This window comes from Pan paniscus, chromosome 18 (assembly GCF_029289425.2).
Source record: "Pan paniscus chromosome 18, NHGRI_mPanPan1-v2.0_pri, whole genome shotgun sequence".
Classification (NCBI taxonomy): domain Eukaryota; kingdom Metazoa; phylum Chordata; class Mammalia; order Primates; family Hominidae; genus Pan; species Pan paniscus.
In genome coordinates, this window is record NC_073267.2 from 90,829,996 (window position 1) to 90,849,918 (window position 19,923).

General features: G+C 44.4%; 1 protein-coding gene across 3 annotated transcripts; it reads right to left on the reverse strand.

Moving 5' to 3' along the window:
- Positions 1–4,692: 4,692 nt before the first annotated feature.
- GCSH (glycine cleavage system protein H) lies at positions 4,693–18,131 on the reverse strand. 3 transcript variants are annotated; one of them, XM_057300033.2, is made up of 5 exons: positions 17,836–18,131; positions 12,295–12,374; positions 9,288–9,351; positions 6,827–6,958; positions 4,693–5,330 (listed from the first exon to the last, which is right to left on the reverse strand). In XM_057300033.2, the coding sequence occupies exons 1-5, from the start codon at positions 17,981–17,983 to the stop codon at positions 5,233–5,235; spliced, it is 522 nt and encodes a 173-aa protein (XP_057156016.1). In that variant the 5' UTR covers positions 17,984–18,131; the 3' UTR covers positions 4,693–5,232. The 3 variants fall into 3 exon arrangements, with proteins under 3 accessions (XP_057156016.1, XP_063453848.1, XP_063453849.1); XM_063597778.1 differs by having other exon boundaries at positions 4,693–5,348; positions 17,836–18,114; XM_063597779.1 differs by lacking the exon at positions 4,693–5,330 and adding an exon at positions 5,370–6,707 and having other exon boundaries at positions 17,836–18,116.
- Positions 18,132–19,923: the final 1,792 nt, after the last annotated feature.

Sequence of the window (19,923 nt, forward strand, 5' to 3'; positions counted from 1 at the left end):
GCAGCACAGCTCTTAAGTGGGCAGTGGCATCTTTTATACAAATAAAGTAAGGTGGCCCCACGTCCCTAAAACAACAGCTTGCTGAAGAGAGATCGCAAAGCATCCCCCACTCCAGCTCGGGTCTGACTCCAAAGCCCTTCTGCTTTAGAAAGTGTGACTATTTCTGCTGTAGAAAACCGGTATCTAGGCCGGGCGCGGTGGCTCACGCCTGTAATCCCAGCACTTGGGAGGCCGAGGTGGGTGTATCACCTGAGATCAGGAGTTCGAAACTAGCCTGGACAACATGGAGAAACCGTGTCTCTACTAAAAATACAAAAATTCGCCGGGTGTGGTGGCGGGCGCCTGTAATCTCAGCTATTTGGGAAACTGAGGCAGGAGACTGGCTCAAACCCGGGTGGCGAAGGTTGCAGTGAGCTGTGATGGCACCACTGCACTCCAGCCTGGAGAGCAAAACTCAAGTCTCAAAAAAAAATTTGGTATCTAAGTTCTCTAGCACTGTGATTGCTCCAATGAGACGGATTCAGCTATAATTCTATTCCAACTTTTTTCATACGTGTAAGCTTAGGTACCTTGTTCACATAAATAGGAAGATGCAAATAAAAGGGGTTTTATTGTATCTCAAGCTAGTAAGTATTAACCAAAAACATTTAAATGTTTTATCAGTTGACAATTTGTTTTGGTCTTCCTTCAGATCTATTGAAAACAGCTGGGCACCGTGGCTCACACCTGGAATCCCAGCTGAGGCAGGAGACTCCCTTGAGCCCAGGAATTGAAGGGTGCAGTAAGCTATGATTGTGTCACTGCACTCCAGCCTGGGAAACAGTGCAAGACCTTGCATATTAGAAAAAAGTTTCTGGCAAGTATACCAAAAGTCTTAACTAAGATTTGCTAAATGAATATTAATTAAATAACCTAACGGCAAGTACATGGGGAAGTTGGAGGATCTAGAACCTGACTTCCTTCACACCAACTATTCCTGCATTTAGCAGGTAAAAGCCTGATAGCATGATTGAGTGGAAACATGAAGGGACAAGGGTTTGGCTAGTTATGTTTATAAAAAGTCAACATAGGAATTGAGTCAAGATACCAGAAACTCTACGTATAGTAAGATCCCAATTTGCAAAACCGGAGAATGGAAGCGTACAGAACTGTACCTTCTCCTCAATTTTGCTGTGAATGTAAACTTCCTCTAACACATAAAATGTATTTTAAAGAAAAAAAGCCAGGAGTGGTGGCTTGCGTCTGTAATACCAGTTACTCACAGGAGAGGCTAAGGCAGGAGAATCACTTGAGACCAGCTTGGGAAGTGTCACAAGACCCCATATCTATTTTTTAAAATTAAAGGGGGATGGGTGGGTGCGGTGGCTCACACCTGTAATCCCAGCACTTTGGGAGGCTGAGGCGGGTCGATCACTTGAGGTCAGAAGTTCAAGACCAGCCCAGCCAACATGGCGAAACCCCATTTCAAAACCCTAATACAAAAATTAGCCGGGTGTGGTGATGGACGCCTGTAATCCCAGCTACTCAGGAGGCTGAGGTGGGAGAATCACCTGAACCCGTGAGGTGGAGGTTGCAGTGAGCGAAGATCGCACCATTGCACTCCAGCCTGGGCGGCAGGAAAGGCCTGTTGCAGGGAAGAAAGAGGAATTTAATCCTGGTGTAAAGAAAGGCACCTCTTTAAGTATGGGAAGGAAGGTGTGATTTGGTCTGAAAGAACACAGTAAAAAAGACACGCTTGTAGTTAGCATAATTTTTTAAACTGTGCTCTTTTTAGTAGCCCAGAAAAACTATAGAAATTGGAAAAATTCAGCAGCTGGGCGCGGTAGCACACGCCTGTAATCCCAGCACTTTGGGAGGCCGAGGCGGATGGATCACAGGGTCAGGAAATCGCGACCATCCTGGCTAACTCAGTGAAACGCCGTCTCTACTAAAAATGCAAAAAATTAGCCGGGCGAGGTGGCAGGCGCCTGTAGTCCCAGCTACTCGGGAGGCTGAGGCAGGAGAATGGCGTGAACCCGGGAGGCGGAGCTTGCAGTGAGCCGAGATCGCGCCACTGCACACCAGCCTGGGCGACAGAGCCAGACTCCATCTCAAAAAAAAAAGAAAAGAAAAGAAAAAGAAAAAAAAAATTGAAAAAATTCAGAAATTCTGATTTGCTGAGGAACTGATCTGAATGGCCAGCCTCATTTTCATAGTAGTATGCCCATGCAGAGCTCCGTAGTGGTTTATTAAAACCCAAAGCTGGCCAGGCGCGGTGGCTCACACCTGTAATCCCAGCACTTTGGGAGGCCGAGGCGGGTGGATCATCTGAGGTCAGGAGTTTGAGACCAGCCTGGCCAACATGGCGAAACCCCATCTTTACTAAAAATACAAAAATTAGCTGGGCATGGTCGTGGTCCGGGTGCCTGTATTCCCAGCTACCCTGGAGGCTGAGGCAGGAGAATTGCCTGAACCCGGGAGGTGGAGGGCCTGGGCAAAAGAGCGAGACTCCGTCTCAAACAAAACAAAAAACAAAACAAAACCTAAAGCTAACGACTAAACTACCCGGGAGGTGATAGCAGAAAAAAAATTTAACACTTGCAGGGTAACCTATTCAGTTTCTCAAGTTTTAGTTACTAGACAGCTTTCTTCAAATCTTCTATTAATCTGCTCTACTAATGCCAAAACCATTCAAAAGGAATATGAGGTCATGAAAATTAAATTCCCTGGATTCAGTCAATTTGGAGGGCCATTCAAAGCCTGTATTTTTGGCAGCACTGTGACATCAATGACAGTGGATCTGGCTCTGTGTTCTAAATAGTGGAAGAGCAAGTTGCCAAATGTTCTGCTCTTTGAAAAAAAGAGGGGTTGTTACAGAGCAAGTATGTGTGTCTTTGGCAGGAAAAGGGAAAAATAAAAAACTGCCCACCTTCTTCAGAGACTATAACCACTCATGGACTTTCATACTCTAGAATGGCCACTTTTGCTTCCCACCTTTATTTAGAACATTCAACCTCCCCCTCTTCCCTGAGATTCCCATTTAAATTTTTTTTTTTTTTTTTTTTTTTTTTTTGAGACGGAGTCTCGCTCTGTCGCCCAGGCTGGAGTGCAGTGGCGTCATCTTGGCTCACTGCAGGCTCCGCATGCGGGGTTCACGCCATTCTTCTGTCTCAGCCTCCCAAGTACCTGGGACTACAGGCGCCCGCGACCATGCCCGGCTAATTTTTTTGTATTTTGAGTAAAGACGGGGTTTCACCGTGTTAGCCAGGATGGTCTCGATCTCCTGACCTCGTGATCCGCCTGCCTCGGCCTCCCAAAGTGCTGGGATTACAAGCGTGAGGCACCGTGCCCGGCCCCATTTAAATATCTTTATAGTAAAATTTGCTAAGGGACTGATTAAGAGTAGACCAGGAAATATGAAAATCATTACCACGACCACCCAACTGTTTAACAAATTTCTTATCCTATCACCTTTCATACCTGTGAAATGATGGTAGTAATCAATGTGTCTAGAGAACTTTCAAAACTAAAGGGTAAATCTATGTAATTATTACTCATCCCCATCTATTTTCAAAGCAGACAGATCAATTAACCTGACTGACAGTTACACAATATAGACAATCATCCAGGATACCTTGGATACTTTTTTTTTTTTGAGACACGTTCTCACTGTCACCCAGGCTGGAGTACAGTGGTGTGATCTTGGTTCACTGCAGCCTTGACCTCCCAGACTCAAAGTGATTCTACCTGCCTCCCAAATAGCTGGGACCACAGGCACATGCCACCATGCCAGGCTAATTTTTATATTTGTGTAGAGACGGGGTTTCACCATGTTGCCCAGGCTGGTCTCAAACTCCTGGGCTCAAGAGATCTAGCCACCTTAGCCTCCCAAAGTGGTAGGATTACAGGTGTGGGCCACCACGCCTGGCCAATACTTAAGATTTAAGGGTACAAAGATATAGTTCAGCAGTGATATGGCTACTGGCAGAGGCTTGGAATGAACAGTTTCTTCAGCTGAGGAGCAGGAAAGATTTGTATGTTATTTACCTACCTACTTTCGCCAAGTCCTTATATTTGCTGTTTATTCACCACCAGAAGGTGGTACTATATGAATACTTCTCTTTTCCTCTAGTAACTGAGAAAATGATACAGGAGTTTATCTCCTCTTGCTCTGTGTGTGTATGTATATATATATTTGCATGTGCATATAGACCCCCCACCCCAATATTATCAGCATATTACAGTTGGTTAGCGTATGCTGTATATTAGGTACTTGGAAATAACTTTTGGCACTCTAAATATGCTTAAGCTGCAAAGAATACTATCAGAGTCCATTATGTGAGCTCATAAAGCTTCAATCTTTGTCCACTTTTATTCCTATGACTTAAGTGGAAACCTGAACGTGGTTTAACTTAAAAACACCATGTGCTATGCTGATCAAAACTTCCACCTTCCTCTGTCTTTCCTCTTCTTTCTTCAGACCTCGCATGATAGAAAATCAAAGTTGGTGATTTATTTTTTATTATGTTAAAGGTGACAGATCTTGGCTTAAGAAAAACCAGATTTGTGACTAAAGAAAACATTTTCTTGGAGCTTTTCATTGTTCTGGCTTAAATTTCCTTTTAAAAAGTAACTTTCCATAAGTTAAAGTTAGCAATTTCACAAATACTAGCAGAGTCACTAAATGAAATATTAACATCAAAACAAACATGATTAACGAAGAAGTATTTTATTATTTTGCTGCAAAGCTGTTGCTTCACTGTATAAAAATAGCACCAGCAAATGCAGTGTATCGCAAAATTAAGATAGTGGTGTTCCTCATCTGACACTGTACAAGCAACAAAACCTCTTCACTTCCAGTTATTTCCAATGGAAAGATCATTAAGTATTTCATCCCAAATCCAGGTATGGATACATGCAAGTTACAATATATAAGGCTTAAGAATAACAATGTTATCTTTGAATTATGTAATTTTTATAACTAGTTTTTACCATGGATAATTTCATGAATTCTGAACACTAGAGCCTAGTCTAAAAATTATAGGATATTGTGAAAAAGACGCATATTATATTTATCTATAATCATTAGAAAGTTAAAGGGCATTTTCTTTCATTAGCAGTGTTAATAGTAGTTTTTTTTTCCCCCATCAGTAATACTAAAAGTTGCTATTCTAAGTCTTGTATCCACCACTAATTTAAGACAACTCTGGTGGCTTGCGTTATTTCATACTAGTTTACTTAGGAGTTCCATTTTCACTCCTCAATAGATTTTATGTATTTCTCATACGCTTCTTCACTCATAAGTTCATCTAGTTCTGAAGGGTTACTCAGTGTCATCTTGATCAGCCAACCTGCAACCAAAAGACAACCTTATATTCACATTAACTTTTTAAAAAGTCAAATTCATCCAAAACGTAAAATAAATTTCTGAGCGCCTCAATCTTGTATTCTTTACAAAAACCATACATTATTTGTTCATAGAACTTTAAATTTTAGCCTTAAGAATTAAAATACTTGTATATAACAAATGAAAATAATTATGGCTAGAATAGATTCCACCATAATAAATTAAGAACTCTTAGGTTGTAATAAGCATCAGAAAATGACATTTAAATCTTTAAGGGCTGGGCACGGTGGCTCATGCCTGTAATCCCAGCACTTTGGGAAGCGAAGGCAGGCAAATCACTTGAGGCTGGGAGCTCTAGACCAGCCTGGCCAACATAGTGGAAGCCCATCTCTACCAAAACCACAAAAATTAACTGGGCGTGGTGGCGGTTGCCCGCAATCCCAGCTACTGGGAAGCTGAGGCAGAAGAAGTGCTTGAACCCGTGAAGGGGAGGTTGCAGTGCGCCGAGATCACGCCACTGCACTCCAGCCTGGGCGACAGAGGGAGACTCTGTCTCAAAAAAATAATAAAAATAAGTCCTTAAATATATGATCCAAATACACAAGACCAGGTATGTCTTTAACAAATGGAACACTAACTACTGAGGTTAACGGGATTAGAAAGCAGTAGTAATTAGAAGGGCTACGTGACAGACAAAAGAGAACTACAACCTAATCCTAGCTTTGCCATTTATCAGCCATGAGACCCTGACAGATAAATCCTTTGGAGCCTCTATTCATCTACAAAATAGAGAAAATTGCTGTTAGCTTACCTGATTAGATTATAAGGATGAAAATGTGAGAAAACCAAAAATTAATGCAAAATATATATTTTTTTACCTCCCATATCACACAATATGAGTGGCTGCTTTATGTCTGAAAAAGTAAATACTTTGCAGATGTTTACACCAAAACCAAAGAATCTACAACTGATATCAAAAACCTGCAAAATAAGGTAATGCTTTTATCATCAGAGGTTTTTTTTCTTTTTTTGAGAAGGTCTCGCTCTGTCACTCAGGCTGGAGTGGAGTGGTGCGATCTTGGCTCACTATAGACTGCAGCCTTGACCTCCCAAGGTTCAAGCAATTCTCCCACCTCAGCCTCCCTAGTAACTGAGACTACAAGCACATTCCACCACAGCCAGCTAATTTTTGTATTTCTATAGAGACAGAGTTTCACCATGTTGCCCAGGCTGGTCTCCAACTCCTGGACTAAAGCAATCCACCCACCTTGGCCTCCCAAAGTGCTGGGATCACAGGCGCAAGCCACTGCTCCTAGCCAGAAATCTTAAACATAATTTTATGTATTCAACTAACCTGTTTTTCTTTTAAAGCAGAACATCTCTATTTAGTACCAAGAAGTAGAAAAAGATGAAGTCACAATCAGCTAAACTTGCTTTAAATTCTAGATAAAATATTTACTGTAGTAGTAATTCTTTGAGAAATTTCTAGCAACAGCTTACCATCTTCATAACAAGATTTGTTTACAAGTCCTGGATTTTCTGCAAGAGCTTCATTAATTTCAGTTACTTCTCCTGATAAAGGAGAATAGAGTTCACTAGCAGCTTTCACACTTTCCAAAGCACCAAACTCATCTAAGTGGAAAAAAAATTAAAGAAAACATGAAATGTTAAAAGTCAGTTACTTGAAAACATAAAATATGAAAAAGTAGATTCCTGTCATATAGCTATGATTTTAAAATTCCAAATTTCTTTTTTTTTTTTTGAGATGGAGTCTCGCTCTGTTGCCCAGGCTGGAGTGCAGTGGCGCAATCTCACCTCACTGCAAGCTCCACCTAACAAGGGTTCACGCCATTCTCCTGCCTCAGCCTCCCGAGTAGCTGGGACTACAGGCGCCCGCCCGCCACCACGCCCGTCTAATTTTTTGTATTTGTAGTAGAGACGGGGTTTCACCGTGTTAGCTAGGATGGTCTCAATCTCCTGATGTCGTGATCCGCCCGCCTCAGCCTCCCAAAGTGCTGGGATTATAACCGTGAGCCACCGTGCCTGGCCTAAATTTCTTTAATTAAAAATAAAACCATAAGTTTTGTCAGGCTATAATAACCACGAGAAGGGTATATATTGTCTCAATAAAGTGGACCTATCTGTGTGTCCTGGACACAGTGAATAACAAATGGTGATGTGCCTGAATGCCAGATGTGTGTAGGTTCAGTAAAACTCCATGTTCTTGCAACTTAGCTGTGGCTCAGAAAAAAACAAAACGAAAACTTTAGAATGTTCCAGTGACAGTGAAGTACCTTGTATCAGATAACAATTATAAGCTCTGGGCCGGGCGTGGTGGCTCATGCCTGTAATTCCAGCACTTTGGAAGACCAAGGCAGGAAGATCACCTGAGGTCAGTAGTTTGAAACCAGCCTAGCCAACATGGTCTCTACTAAAATACAAAAAAATTAGCCGGGTGTGGTCGTGGGCGCCTATAATCCCAGCTACTTGGGAGACTGAGGCAGGAGAATCGCTTGAACCCGGGAGGTGGAGGTTGCAGTGAGCCGAGACCATGCCATTGCACTCCAGCCTTGGTGACAGCGTGAGACTCCGTCTCAGAAACAAAAAAACACAATTATAAACTCTGAACTACTGGCCAGGAACGGTGGCTCACGTCTGTAATCCCAACACTTTGGGAAGCCAAGGCAGGTAGATCACTTGAGGTCAGGAGTTCAAGACCAGCCTGGCCAACATGGTGAAACCCCGCCTCTACCAAAAACTCAAAATAAATAAATTAATTAATTTAAAAAATTAGCCTGGTGTGGTGGTGCATGCCTGTAGTCCCGGCTACTTTGGTGGCTGTAAAAGGAGAATTGCTTGAACCTAGGGGGCGGAGGTTGCAGTGAGCCAATATCACGCCATCGCATTCCAGCCTGGCCAACAGAGCAAGACTCCGTCTCAAAAAAATAAGAAGAAGAAAAAAAAAGAACAATTTTAAAAAGGCTGAAAAGTTAACAGTCCTAGGGACCCTATAGGACAATATCAAGTGATATGACGAACACGTCTCAAATCAGAGAAGGAAAAAGGAATGAAGTGGGAAGAGAAAGAAATCATGACTAAAATAAGAAGTCTCCAAATTTAATCGAAAAAAAATTCAATCTACAGATTCAAGAAGCTTGGTAAATCCCAAAAGCAGCCAAACGTAACACACACTGTGTGATTCCTTTCATATAAAGAATAGGCAAAATAAACCTATGGTGTAGAAACGAGAGAAGAGGTCATCTATTTGACTGGGAAGGTTTTGTACACTTCTGGTCCATGCATTTCACTGTATGTAGATTTTACATCAAGTTAAAAAACTACCTTTAGCAGAATGTCTTAAAAGGGTATTCATTAGTTTAAGGATATTATCTAACATATCGATATTAATAGACTTTCTTTCTCTTTTTTTTTTTTTAAAATGGAGTCTTGCTCTGTTGCCCAGGCTGGAGTACAGTGATGGGATCTCGGCTCACTGCAACCTCCGCCTCCCAAGTTCCAGCAATTCTCCTGTCTCAGCCTCTGAGTAGCAATTACTTTTGCACCAACCTAATACTTGGGTCAAAAGCACTCTAACTGGCTGGGCACGGTGGCTCACACTTGTAATCTCAGCATTTTGGGAGGCCAAGGCGGGGGGATCACTTGAGGTCAGGAGTTCGAGACCAGCCTGGCCAACATGGGGAAACTCTGTCTCTACAATACAAAAATTAGCTGGGCGTGGTGGCACGTGCCTGAGACACAAGAATCGCTTGAACTCAGGAGGCAGAGGTTACAGTGGGCCGAGATGGTGCCACTGCACTCCAGCCTGGGTGACAAAGCAAGACTGTCTCAAAAAAAAAAAAAAAAAAAAAGCACTCCAATTAATCCAGGGTACAAACAAATTACTATTCAATGTAAACAAAATTCATGGCATGGATCATTCTAAGATCCTAAGAACACTTACCTTGTTTGTTCAATTTTGTCCCAACTTCAGGCAGACTACAGTAAACAACATCTCCCAACGCTTCCTAAATAAAACAAGACAAAACCAAAAATCTCTAAGAAGTTATAACTAAACCCTCCAGTAAACAGAACAAGCCAAACACTGAATCCCCTATAATGAAGATTTAGTATATATTTTATACTGGAGGGGCTATATTCTTGAGTTTTCCTTAAAATCCTTTAAACATGTAAAAACTACTCTCAGTCAGGTGTGGTAGTTCACGCCTGTAATCCCAGCACTTTGAAAGGCCCAAAGTGGGTGTTATCACATGAGGTCAGAAGTTCGAGACCAGCCTGGTTGACATGGTGAAACCCAGTCTCTAATAAAAATACAAAAATTAGCTGGGTGTGGTGGCAGGCACTTGCAATCCCAGCTACTCAGGAGGCTGAGGCAGGAGAATCACTTAAATCTGGGAGGCAGAGGTTGCAGTGAGTTGAGATTGCACCTGTATACTCCAGCCTTGGCGACAGAGCAAGACTCCATGTCAAGAATAAAAATAAATGGCTGGGTGCGGTGGCTCATGCCTGTAATCCCAGCTCTTAGGGAGGCAGAGGTGGGAGGATAGCTTGAGCCCAGGAGTTTGAGACCTGCCTTGGCAATATAGCAAGACCCTGTTCTCCAAAACTAAGTAAAATAAAATGATTTTTAAAAACTATTCTCAACTCAGGAGCTGCAAGAGACCAGCCGCCAGCCAGATCTGGCTCACAGGCTTTAGCAACCTAACACAAGCCTCCTGCCCCACACAAGACTGCTAGCTCTTTGTTTTATTTGGTTTTGAGACAGAGTTTCTCTCTTGTTGCCCAGGCTGGAGTGCAGTGGCCTGATCTCGGCTCACTGCAACCTCCGCCTCCCAGGTTCAAGCAATTCTCCTGCCTCAGCCTCCCAAGTAGCTGGGATTACAGGTGCCCACCACCATGCCTGGTTAATTTTTTAAATTTTTTTGCTAGAGATGCAGTTTCACCATGTTGGCCAGCTGGTCTTGAACTTTTGACCTCAGATAATCGACTTGCCTCGGCCTTCCAAAGTGCTAGGATTACAGGTGTGAGCCACTGCGCCCAGCAAACACTGCTAGCTCTTCTGGGCATGAACATATTTGGTGTTCTTCCACCTCCGTAGTTTTATGTACACCATTGCCCCCAAAGCATTTGCTGGAATCCTGCTCACTGATTCTACAAATCACAGTCCTCACACCTTGTACTCCCTGAAGTCCTTGACTCCAGAAAGAAGTGGTCTCTCCATCAGGTCAGTGAATTACAACCCCACCGTTCCGATGCCATCATGTAATGTTTGCAAGTCATTCTCATGTAGGTAATTCCCCTCACAAATAAACTCTAGGAGGTAAGGACGACATCTTACACAACATCTCAAAAACTATCCAACACTGGGCCTCATAGTAGGTATACAGAGATGCCAAGGAAGATATAATTGTCAGTGATTATCAACACACAAGAATCTTACATGTCTGAGGAATTTTGTACAGTCACGTGCCACCTAATGGCGTTTTGGTCAACAACAGACCACATACATGACAGTGGTCCCATGAAATTATAATATAGTTAGTATCACTTGTCCAAAATGCTTGGGAGCAGAAGTGTTTTGGATTTCAGATTTTGGGATACTCGCATTATACTTAATACATGAGCACTCCTCAGCCAAGATTCTGGAATCCAAAACGCTCCAATGAGCATTTTCTTTAAGAGTCACGTTGGTGCTCAAAAAGTTTCAGATTTTTGGAGTATTTCAGGGATTAGAGATGCTCAACCTATGCCATATTTTTACTGCACCTTTTCTGTGTTTTGATAGGCAATTGTGTTACGATTGCCTACAGTATTCAGTACAGTAACATGCTGTACAGGTTTGTAGCCCAGGAGCAAAGGCTGTACCATACAGCCAAGGTGTGTAATAGGCTGTACCATCTAGGTGTGTGTAAGGGCACCCTAGGAGGCTCACGCAAGGACGCAATCCCCGAGGAGGCAGTTATCAGAACATAGCTCCATCATTAAGTGACACATGACTACATTCCCATCAGTTAACATCCCCCCTTCCCCACCTCACCCAATACATACATCCAGTTGAAAATCACTGAACACGCTAGTATTTGGCTTCTCATTTTCTCTTAAACAGTATCGCCATACGGAATTGAGGGGAATTTACAGAAAAAAGATGGGCTAAATAAAAGCTTTCCCTTTGTGTCATCTGTGCCTATTGAGGTTTTCTTTCTTCCCGTCCTCCTGGTCACGTGTGTATCACTGGACCCACAAAATGCTGGTAACACCCTGCTCTTCTTTTTCCTCTTTCCTTAATTGCCCAGTACAAAACACACACATTTCCTTCTTGAATAGGACATGTTTCCTACTTTCAGTGTTAAGCTTGCAACATCTCTTAAAACACCACATAATGCCCTAACTAAATTATGTTTTACTTAATTCAACTCTGGTTGGTTTTCTTACTTTCTTTCTTTTTTTTTTTTTTTGGAGATGGAGTCTCACTCTGTCACCCAGGCTAGAGTGCAGTGGTGCAATCTCGGCTCACTGCAACTTCTGCCTCCCAGGTTCAAGTGATTCTTCTGTCTCAGCCTCCTGACGAGCTGGGATTACAGGTGTGCACCACCAAGACCAGCTAATTTTTGTATTTTGCAGTGACATGATCATGGTTCACTGCAGCCTCAACCTCCTGGGCTCCAGCGATCCTCCTGCCTTAGCCTCCTGAGTAGCTGGGACCACAGGCATGAGCAACCATGCCGGGCTAATTTTTTTTTTTTTAACTTTTGGTAGAGACGGGGTCTCACTATGTTGACCAGGCTGGTCTTGAACTCCTGGCCTCAAGCAATCCTCCTGCCTCAGCCTCCCAAAGTGTTGGGATTACAGGCATGAGCCACCTCACGCAGCCTAAACACTTTTAAAAAGGTAGAGATAAAGCAAATCATGCAAGAGCACACTGGGACAAATATTTCAATATAATCCAATACCTGTGCAAAATTGCTGATTCCCACTGTTCCAATGCCATTTTCTGTTGTTACCCATTCGTGTTTCTCTGTGAATTTACGCACTAAAACAGAAGACCAACATTTCAGAAAAGCAGTAGCATTACTTCTTAAGAAGCACTTTTCATTACCATTGCTTTCAAAAGACTTTCCCAGAATTTCTGTTTGACCTGTTGACACTACCTTTAAATAGTGCATGGCTCAGGAAAGAATGAAGATCATGTATAGAGATGACGCATTTAAACAGCAGTACCATTTAAGCAAAGATGGCTTGATCTGAACACCTTGTGCATCTTTTGGAGATTGGATTATCTGCTTTAACATTACTTAGCCTAAATCACAAAAGAAAATTTTGGAGCATATTTCAAATGTATACTTAACTATTACTGGTCTGTCTTGCAGAAAAAAAATCTGTGCCTCTGAAGACAGATTTGGGGTGATGAGGTTTAGGGAGGCAGCATAAAGATGGCTCATATAAGAAATGATTTAACCTAAAAAAAAAAAAATAACAGTAATAATTAGGTGCCTCTTTAGGCAGAGTTGACCTAAGAGAGCTTCAGTGCAGCTTGGGTTACAAAGTAAAATTTTACAGGAATGAAACTGACCTCCTGGAACAACTATAATTTGACTCAGTTCTTAAAATTCTACTTTAATCAAATTCAAGCCTAACCTTGAAGATAGTACTACCGTCGCTTAAAGAAGAAAATTAAGATCACAAGTCAACAGTCTTCTCAGAGCTAAGCCATGGGTTGGTGGAGAGTCAAGCTCTGCTCACCACTCACTGGACAGGTTCAGCCCTTGATTTACTGAGCACTTCTCTAAAGATACGGTCAAACGATTCAGGGAATCCTGAAAGAAGGACCAGCCAATGTTCAAGAGTAAAAAGAGTTATTTAGGATATAAAGTTAAAAGTACTTGCCTTAGAGAATAATATTTTTTAAAAAGCATATGCTATATTAAATATAGTTCATATTCTGACACCAAGTATTTTTCTAAAAACAATGCAACGTAAGTTCATAGGAAAATGGTTAACTCAAATACTGTTTTAAAGAGGCCTCACTGGCTCATTTTACCCCTTACCCAAAGGATAGTAGTACTTAAAACAGCATTCAATTGCTTTGGTTACAGCTCTGATACGCAGCACAACGTAAGTAGAGTGTATAATTATTATTTTTATTTTTTATTTTTGTAGAGATGGGGGGTCTACGTTGTCCAGACTGGTCTCAAACTCCTGAGCTCAAGTGATCCTCCCACCTCAACCTCTCACAGTGCTGGGATAATAGTGTGTGAGCCACCGTGCCTAGCCAAGTATATAATTCAATATTGCTTTCTTTTCCCCTTAATTATGAAACTTTCTAAAGTTCATACCCCTTCAGTGGAAGAAGTCAAAAAATGTGTCACTAAGAAATTTATTTTGCTTCATTCCACTTCAAAGAACTGAATGTTTCAGGTCACTCTGACGTTCAGGTAAGAAAGTTTAAGATGTGTACACTGTGTTTTGACTGAAAGACTCTCCCTGCCACCTTTACTGACTACTTCCGGTCTAGATTTAGAAGTCCGTTCCTGCCCGAAGGCTTGTCTAACCAAGTCTAGGTTCCTGGGCCAGCCAACATGCTCTTACGGCACCCTGTACCACTATCCCCCAGCACACATATGGTGCTGAACATGCTAGAGTTCATCTGTCAGTCTCCCCAGAAGTAGGCTGTGTACCCACCAAGAAACAGCAAGGTTTATCTTATTTTCATTTGTTTTCCCAATTTTAAATACAGTGCTTGCCACATAGCAAGCACTCAAAAGCTGAAAGAATGAAATAATTTTTTTTTCCTTAAATTATCATGTCGCAGGCCAGGCACAGTGACTCATGCGTGTAATCCCAGCACTTTGGGAGGCCGAGGCGGGTGGATCACCTGAGGTCCGGGGTTTGAGACTAGCCTGGCCAGCATAGTGAAACCACGTCTCTACTAAAAAAATACAAAAATTAGCCAGATGTGGTGGCACACTCCTGTAATCCCAGCGACTTGGGAAGCTGAGGCATGAGAATTGCTTGAACCCAGGAGGCAGAGGTTGCAGTGAGCTGAGATCACGCCACTGCACTCCAACCTGAGCAACAGAGCAAGACCCGGTCTCAAAAAAAAAAAAAATCCCTGGGTGTGGTGGCTCATGCCTTAATCCCAACACTTTGGGAGAAAAATATATATATTTTTCCCCTTAAATTGTCATGTTGCAGGCCGGGCACAGTGGCTCATGCCTGTAATCCCAGCACTTTGGGAGGCCAAGGCGGGCGGATCACCTGATGTAAGGAGTTCAAGACCAGCCTGGCCATCATGGTGAAACCAAGTCCCTACTAAAAATACAAAAATTAGCCGGGTGTAGTGGTGCACGCCTATAATCCTAGCTACTTGGGAGGCTGAGGCAGGAGAATCACTTGAACCTGGGAGGCGGAGGTTGCAGTGAGCCGAGATTGCACCATTGCCTGGGCGACTAGCGAAACTTCATCTCAAAAAAAAAAAAAAAAAGTTGCAGAATGACATGATTTTTTAAAGTTTATTAAGAGGATTCTGAGGAAAATAGATAGTATATAGTTATTTGTCTTTAACACTTAATTCTCTCACTCTGCTACAAATCGCCGGTTATATGCCAATTATGAGCAGTTTGAAGCTAAAACACCTTTTCAAAGTAAGCGCTGGACAACTATAAATACCACCTGAGACTACCTTCTTTGACCTTGCCATCTTGCCTACCTGTGAAGATAATTTTAGGAGTAAGGCTGCTGTGACACTCATTTTAGCAACCGAGCAATTACTAATTGTAATTAGTACAATTCTCCTTAACAAGGAGCAGTTAGTGTCTCAAACATTTGGGTGTAAAGAAAATTGTTGGCCCCAAGTTTAGAGGGAGACGGCAACATTACAGGTAATGTTACCCCTCAGTCCTGGCCAACAGCAGTGGCTCTCGCCTGTAATCCCAGCACTTTGGGAGGCCGAGGCAGGCAGATCACCTGAGATCAGGAGTTCAAGACCAACCTGGCCAACATGGTGAAACCCCGTCTCTATTAAAATACAAAAAATTGGCTGGGTATGGTGGCGGGCACCTGTAATCCCAGCTACTCGGGAGGCTGAGGCAGGAGAATCACTTGAACCTGGGTGGCAGAGGTTGCAGTGATTCAAAGACCTAAGTCTTTATTTTACCAAGCATGCTGTTTAGGCTAAAGGCAATGATTAGTAAAATTCTCCTTTAACCCTTGGCCCGACAGGAAGAAGTGGATAGATTAGGTAAATAATTACTTTCTTTTTTTGAGACAGAGTCTCACTCTGTCGCCCAAGTTGGAGTGTAGTGGTGCAATCTAGGCTCACTGCAACCTCCGCCTCCCGGGTTCAAGTGATTCGGCCTCATCTTCCCAAGTAGCTGGGATTACAAGCACATGCCACCACGCCCGGCTAATTTTTTGTATTTTTGGTAGAGACAGGGTTTCACCATGTTGGCCAGGCTGGTCTTGAACTCCTGACCTCAGGTGATCCGCCCGCCTTAGCCTCCCAAAGTACTGGGATTAAAGGCATGAGCCACCACGCCTGGACAATAATTACTTTCTAACTGGGCCTTGAAAAAGGTGGTTTTTGGCCTCGGAAAATTAGGAGTTGTGAGCAATTTATGAAAATTTTGCATTTTCCTTTTTCAATGTCACTAGTCAGATAAAATATTTTATATTAGTATTAGTCAATTTTTATTCTCTTTTTTTTTTTTTGAGATGGAGTTGTGCTCTTGTCGTCCAGCTACTCGGCAGGCTGAGGCAGGAGAACTGCTTGAATCCGGGAGGTGGAGGTTGCAGTGAGCCAAGATCCTGCCACTGGATGCCAGCCGGGGCAACACAGCGAGACTCCATCTCAAAAAAGAAGAAGAAAAAAAAAGGAACGAAAACCACAGACTTGAAATTAAATTCTTATCTGAGAAATGCTTTACCTTTGTATTCAAATTAGTGATGTACGGATCCCTATCAGAAACAGAGCGGACAGACTATTAGCAAGAGAGCGTAAGTAAATCTTTATGCTACAAATTTTGGAATAAATTTATCAACCATTCCAGCTCCAAACAGGTTTCTAAAACAATGAACTAATGAGACAAGAGCCATCACTGATCTACGCAATCGAAACAGAGGAGCAGTCAGTGTCTCAAACATTTGGGCGTAAAGAAAATTGTTGGCCTGGCGCGGTGACGCACGACTGTAATCCTAGCACTTTGGGAGGCCGAGGCGGGTGGATCACTTGAGGTCAGGAGTTTGAGACCGGCCTAACGTGGCGAAACCCTGTCTCTACTAAAAATACAAAACTCAGCTGGAGGTGGTGACGTGCGCCAGTGAACCCAGCTACTCGGGAGGCTGAGGCAAGAGAATCTGGGAGGTGGAGCTTGCAGTGAGCCGAGATCGCGCCGCTGCACTCCAGCCTGGGCGACGGAGCCAGGCTCCGTCTCAATAAAAAGAAAAAAAAAAAAAAGAAAATTGTTTTTCCCCTGCAATAATTGTGCTGAAGTAGCACAAATGGCCGAAACATTCATGGGCAGGTCTCCCAGTTATTCCAAGACAGTTTGAGTTAGGGCTCATTTCAGCAAGCACACACATCAATGATCCAACACAAACTTTAGCAGAACTTCTGTGGAATCCAGAAGACTTTATCTTACTTGTTTTGGGGAAATAGCTGAATCTTCAAAGTTATGATTGTTTTATCTAGTAAAAAAATCTAGATCTGGTGCCTTTTTTTTTTTTTTTTTTTTTTTTTGAGGTGGAGTTTTGCTCTGTCGCCCAGGCTGGAGTGCAGTGGCGCGATCTCGGCTCACTGCAACCTCCGCCTCCCAGGATCAAGCGATTCTCCTGCCTCAGCCTCCCGAGTAGCTGGGATTACATGCGCATGCCGCCACGCCGGGCTAATTTTTTGTACTTTTAGTAGAGATTGGATTTCACCGTGTTAGCCAGGATAGTCTCGATCTCCTGACCTCGTGATCCGCCCTCCTCGGCCTCCCAAAGTGCTGAGATTACCGGCATGAGCCAACGCGCACTGCCTGGTGCTTTAATTTTAATAAGCGCTTCTGTTTTAATTTTACTTCGTAGTACTCAGTAACGGTCCATTTAGTAAACTAAAGGCCTCCCCATTTGGGGTCTCAACGATGCACGCAGATGGGAGATAAACTTAAGGCCACCGAGACGCTTAAGCGACACGTGCCTGGCTTCTGCAGCAAGCGGCCGACCTGCCCGCCGGACCCGCCGGGCCACCCCCGCCTCGGTGTCCCGCAGGCCTCCCCTCCTGGCTGCATGCAATCCCTAGGGCAAAGGCTGCTCGCGGGTCCTCCCGCTACTTAAGGGGGAGAAGCGGCCGCAGAGCCAGGGATCCCAACAGAAGTAAGAAGGGGGCAGGGTCCGCGCTCGCTCCGCCCCGGTGGCTCAGGAGCGGTGCCCCGGCGTCCTCCGAGTCCCGCTGGGCCCGGGACAAGCAGCCCAGGCGGGGAGGGAGCAGCCGCCCACGTGCCCGCCGCGCTTACCCGAGAGCAGAGCGGGTCCAGTGCGCAGCGTACGGACGGCGCCCACCCCCAGCTGCCAGGGCCTCGGCGGGCAGGGCGAGGCGGGTGACTGGACCGCGCGCAGGGTGCAGAGCAGGGCCCGCACGCTCCGCACCACTCGCAGCGCCATGTTCGCAGGGGTGCGGGGGTCGCAGCGCTACGCCTCGGCCACCCGCGCCGGGAGGCGGGGCGGGGAGGGGCAGTTCGCGGCCGGCGGGAGCCGGCTGGATGGAGGCGCGGAGGCGGTGCCGCGGGGGCGGGACAGAGCCTGACTGGGCAGAGCGTGGAGGGCGGAGACTCCCAGGCGAGGGGGCGAGGCAGGGTCTGATTGGCCAGCACGCGGAGACTGGGGACTCCAGGGCCTGGTGCGACCTCGGATACGGCGACGCGAAAAAGGGGCGTGGGCATGGGGAAGAACCTGAGGCCCGGAAGAGGCAGCACCGAGAGGCGGAGACTAGCGCGGCGGGCCTGGGTATGATTGGGCTGCCCGGAGGAGGGGGGCGGGGCCTAGCCCCAGACTGGGTTCCTTTCCACATGTGGATCTCTTTCACTGGCTCAGTCATAAATTTTCAAAGGTGGTTTCAGCACCTCACGAAGGAATTCAAGAACAAGTCGGAAAATCGTGAAAGTACAGAGATTTACTGCAAAGTACACACTGAAGAAAGGGCGGACTCAAAAGAGGGCCACACAATGGGGCTTGGGGTTTCCATCTTTATGGGTTTCTTTGAGAAATGGAATATGCACAAAGGTTTCTGGAATAAGGTGGAGACTTCTCAGAACTGTGGTGCCACCCATTTTTACACCAAATATGGGTGTTCCCGGAATTGTCGTGGTGCCGGTGGGTGTGTGACTTAGTATGTTAATGAGTCCCGGGTGAAGCCACACCACGTTGGGTCCAGTTGGTTTTAGCCAGCTTGACCCACACCCTGGTTTTTCAGGGTCTTAGCCCATAGCTTGTGCAGCTATTTCAACAGTTGCCTTTTGTGAGACAGAACTGCAGCCTGGAAGTTTCTATTCTCCTTCAACTGCTCTGTATCGTTCCTGTCTCAAAGACTCCCAGGGACCCCAAACAGGACCGGCAGAATCCAGAAGCTTACTTAAAAAGGAATAAAGACTTGTCCAAGGGTCAGAAGTGGCTTCTTGGTGGAGACTGGACCCAAGCCAGTCACTAATGCAGAAATATTCAAAACGCAGAGAGCTGAGGCCCAGTGTGCACAATTCCTTGTTTCATCGGCCAGCGGTGTGACCAAGGCCTTCCGAGAAAAGCCGAAGTCATCATCCCAATCCAAGAAGTCAGAAAAAAATTAGGTTCTGGGAAAAACCTCACCTTTAACACAGATTTTATGGAGTGGCCATGAGTCAGCAAAGAAATACTGTTCTGAAAAACACCTTAAGCTACACACACACCTTTAGTACTGTTACCAGAAAGGGCTCCCAATCCAGACCCCAAGAGAGGGTTTTTGGACCTCATGCAAGAAAGAATTCGGGGCGAGTCTATAAAGTGAAAGCACGTTTACTAGAGAAGTAAAGAAAAAAAAGAATGGCTTCCTCGTAGACAGAGCAGCAGTATGGCTTCTCGACTGAGTGTACTTATAGTTATTTCTTGATTATATGCTAAACAAGGGGTGGATCATTCAAGAGTTCTCCAGAAAAGGGGCAGGGATTTCCTAGAACTAAGGTTTCCTCCGCTTTTTGGACTATAGGGTAACTTCTCTGGACGTTGCCATGGCATTTGTAAACTGTCATGACGCTGGTGGGAGTTTTTTTTTTTTAACATGCTAATGCATTATAATTAGCGTATAATGAGCAGTGAGACCTACCAGAGGTCGCCATCTTGGTTTTGGTGAGTTTTGGCCGGCTTCTTTACAGCATCCTATTCTATCAGCAGGGCCTTTGTGACCTGTATCTTGTGCCAACCCTAGCTCATCCTGTGACTAAGTGAGGCAGGTGAATCACTTGAGGTCGGGAGTTCGAGACCAACCTGGCCAACATGGAGAAACCCCGTCTCTACTACAAATCCAAAATTTAGCCAGGCATGGTGGCAGGTGCCTGTAATCCCAGCTACTCAGG

Coding starts and splice junctions, on each gene's coding strand:
- GCSH (XM_063597778.1), bottom strand. CDS start 17,983: ATGGCGCTGCGAGTGGTGCGGAGCGTGCGGGCCCTGCTCTGCACCCTG. Junction 12,375..17,835: donor TGGACCCGCTCTGCTCTCGG/GTAAGCGCGGCG, acceptor CTTCTGTTTTAG/TGCGTAAATTCACAGAGAAA. Junction 9,352..12,294: donor GAATCAGCAATTTTGCACAG/GTATTGGATTAT, acceptor TGTTTTATTTAG/GAAGCGTTGGGAGATGTTGT.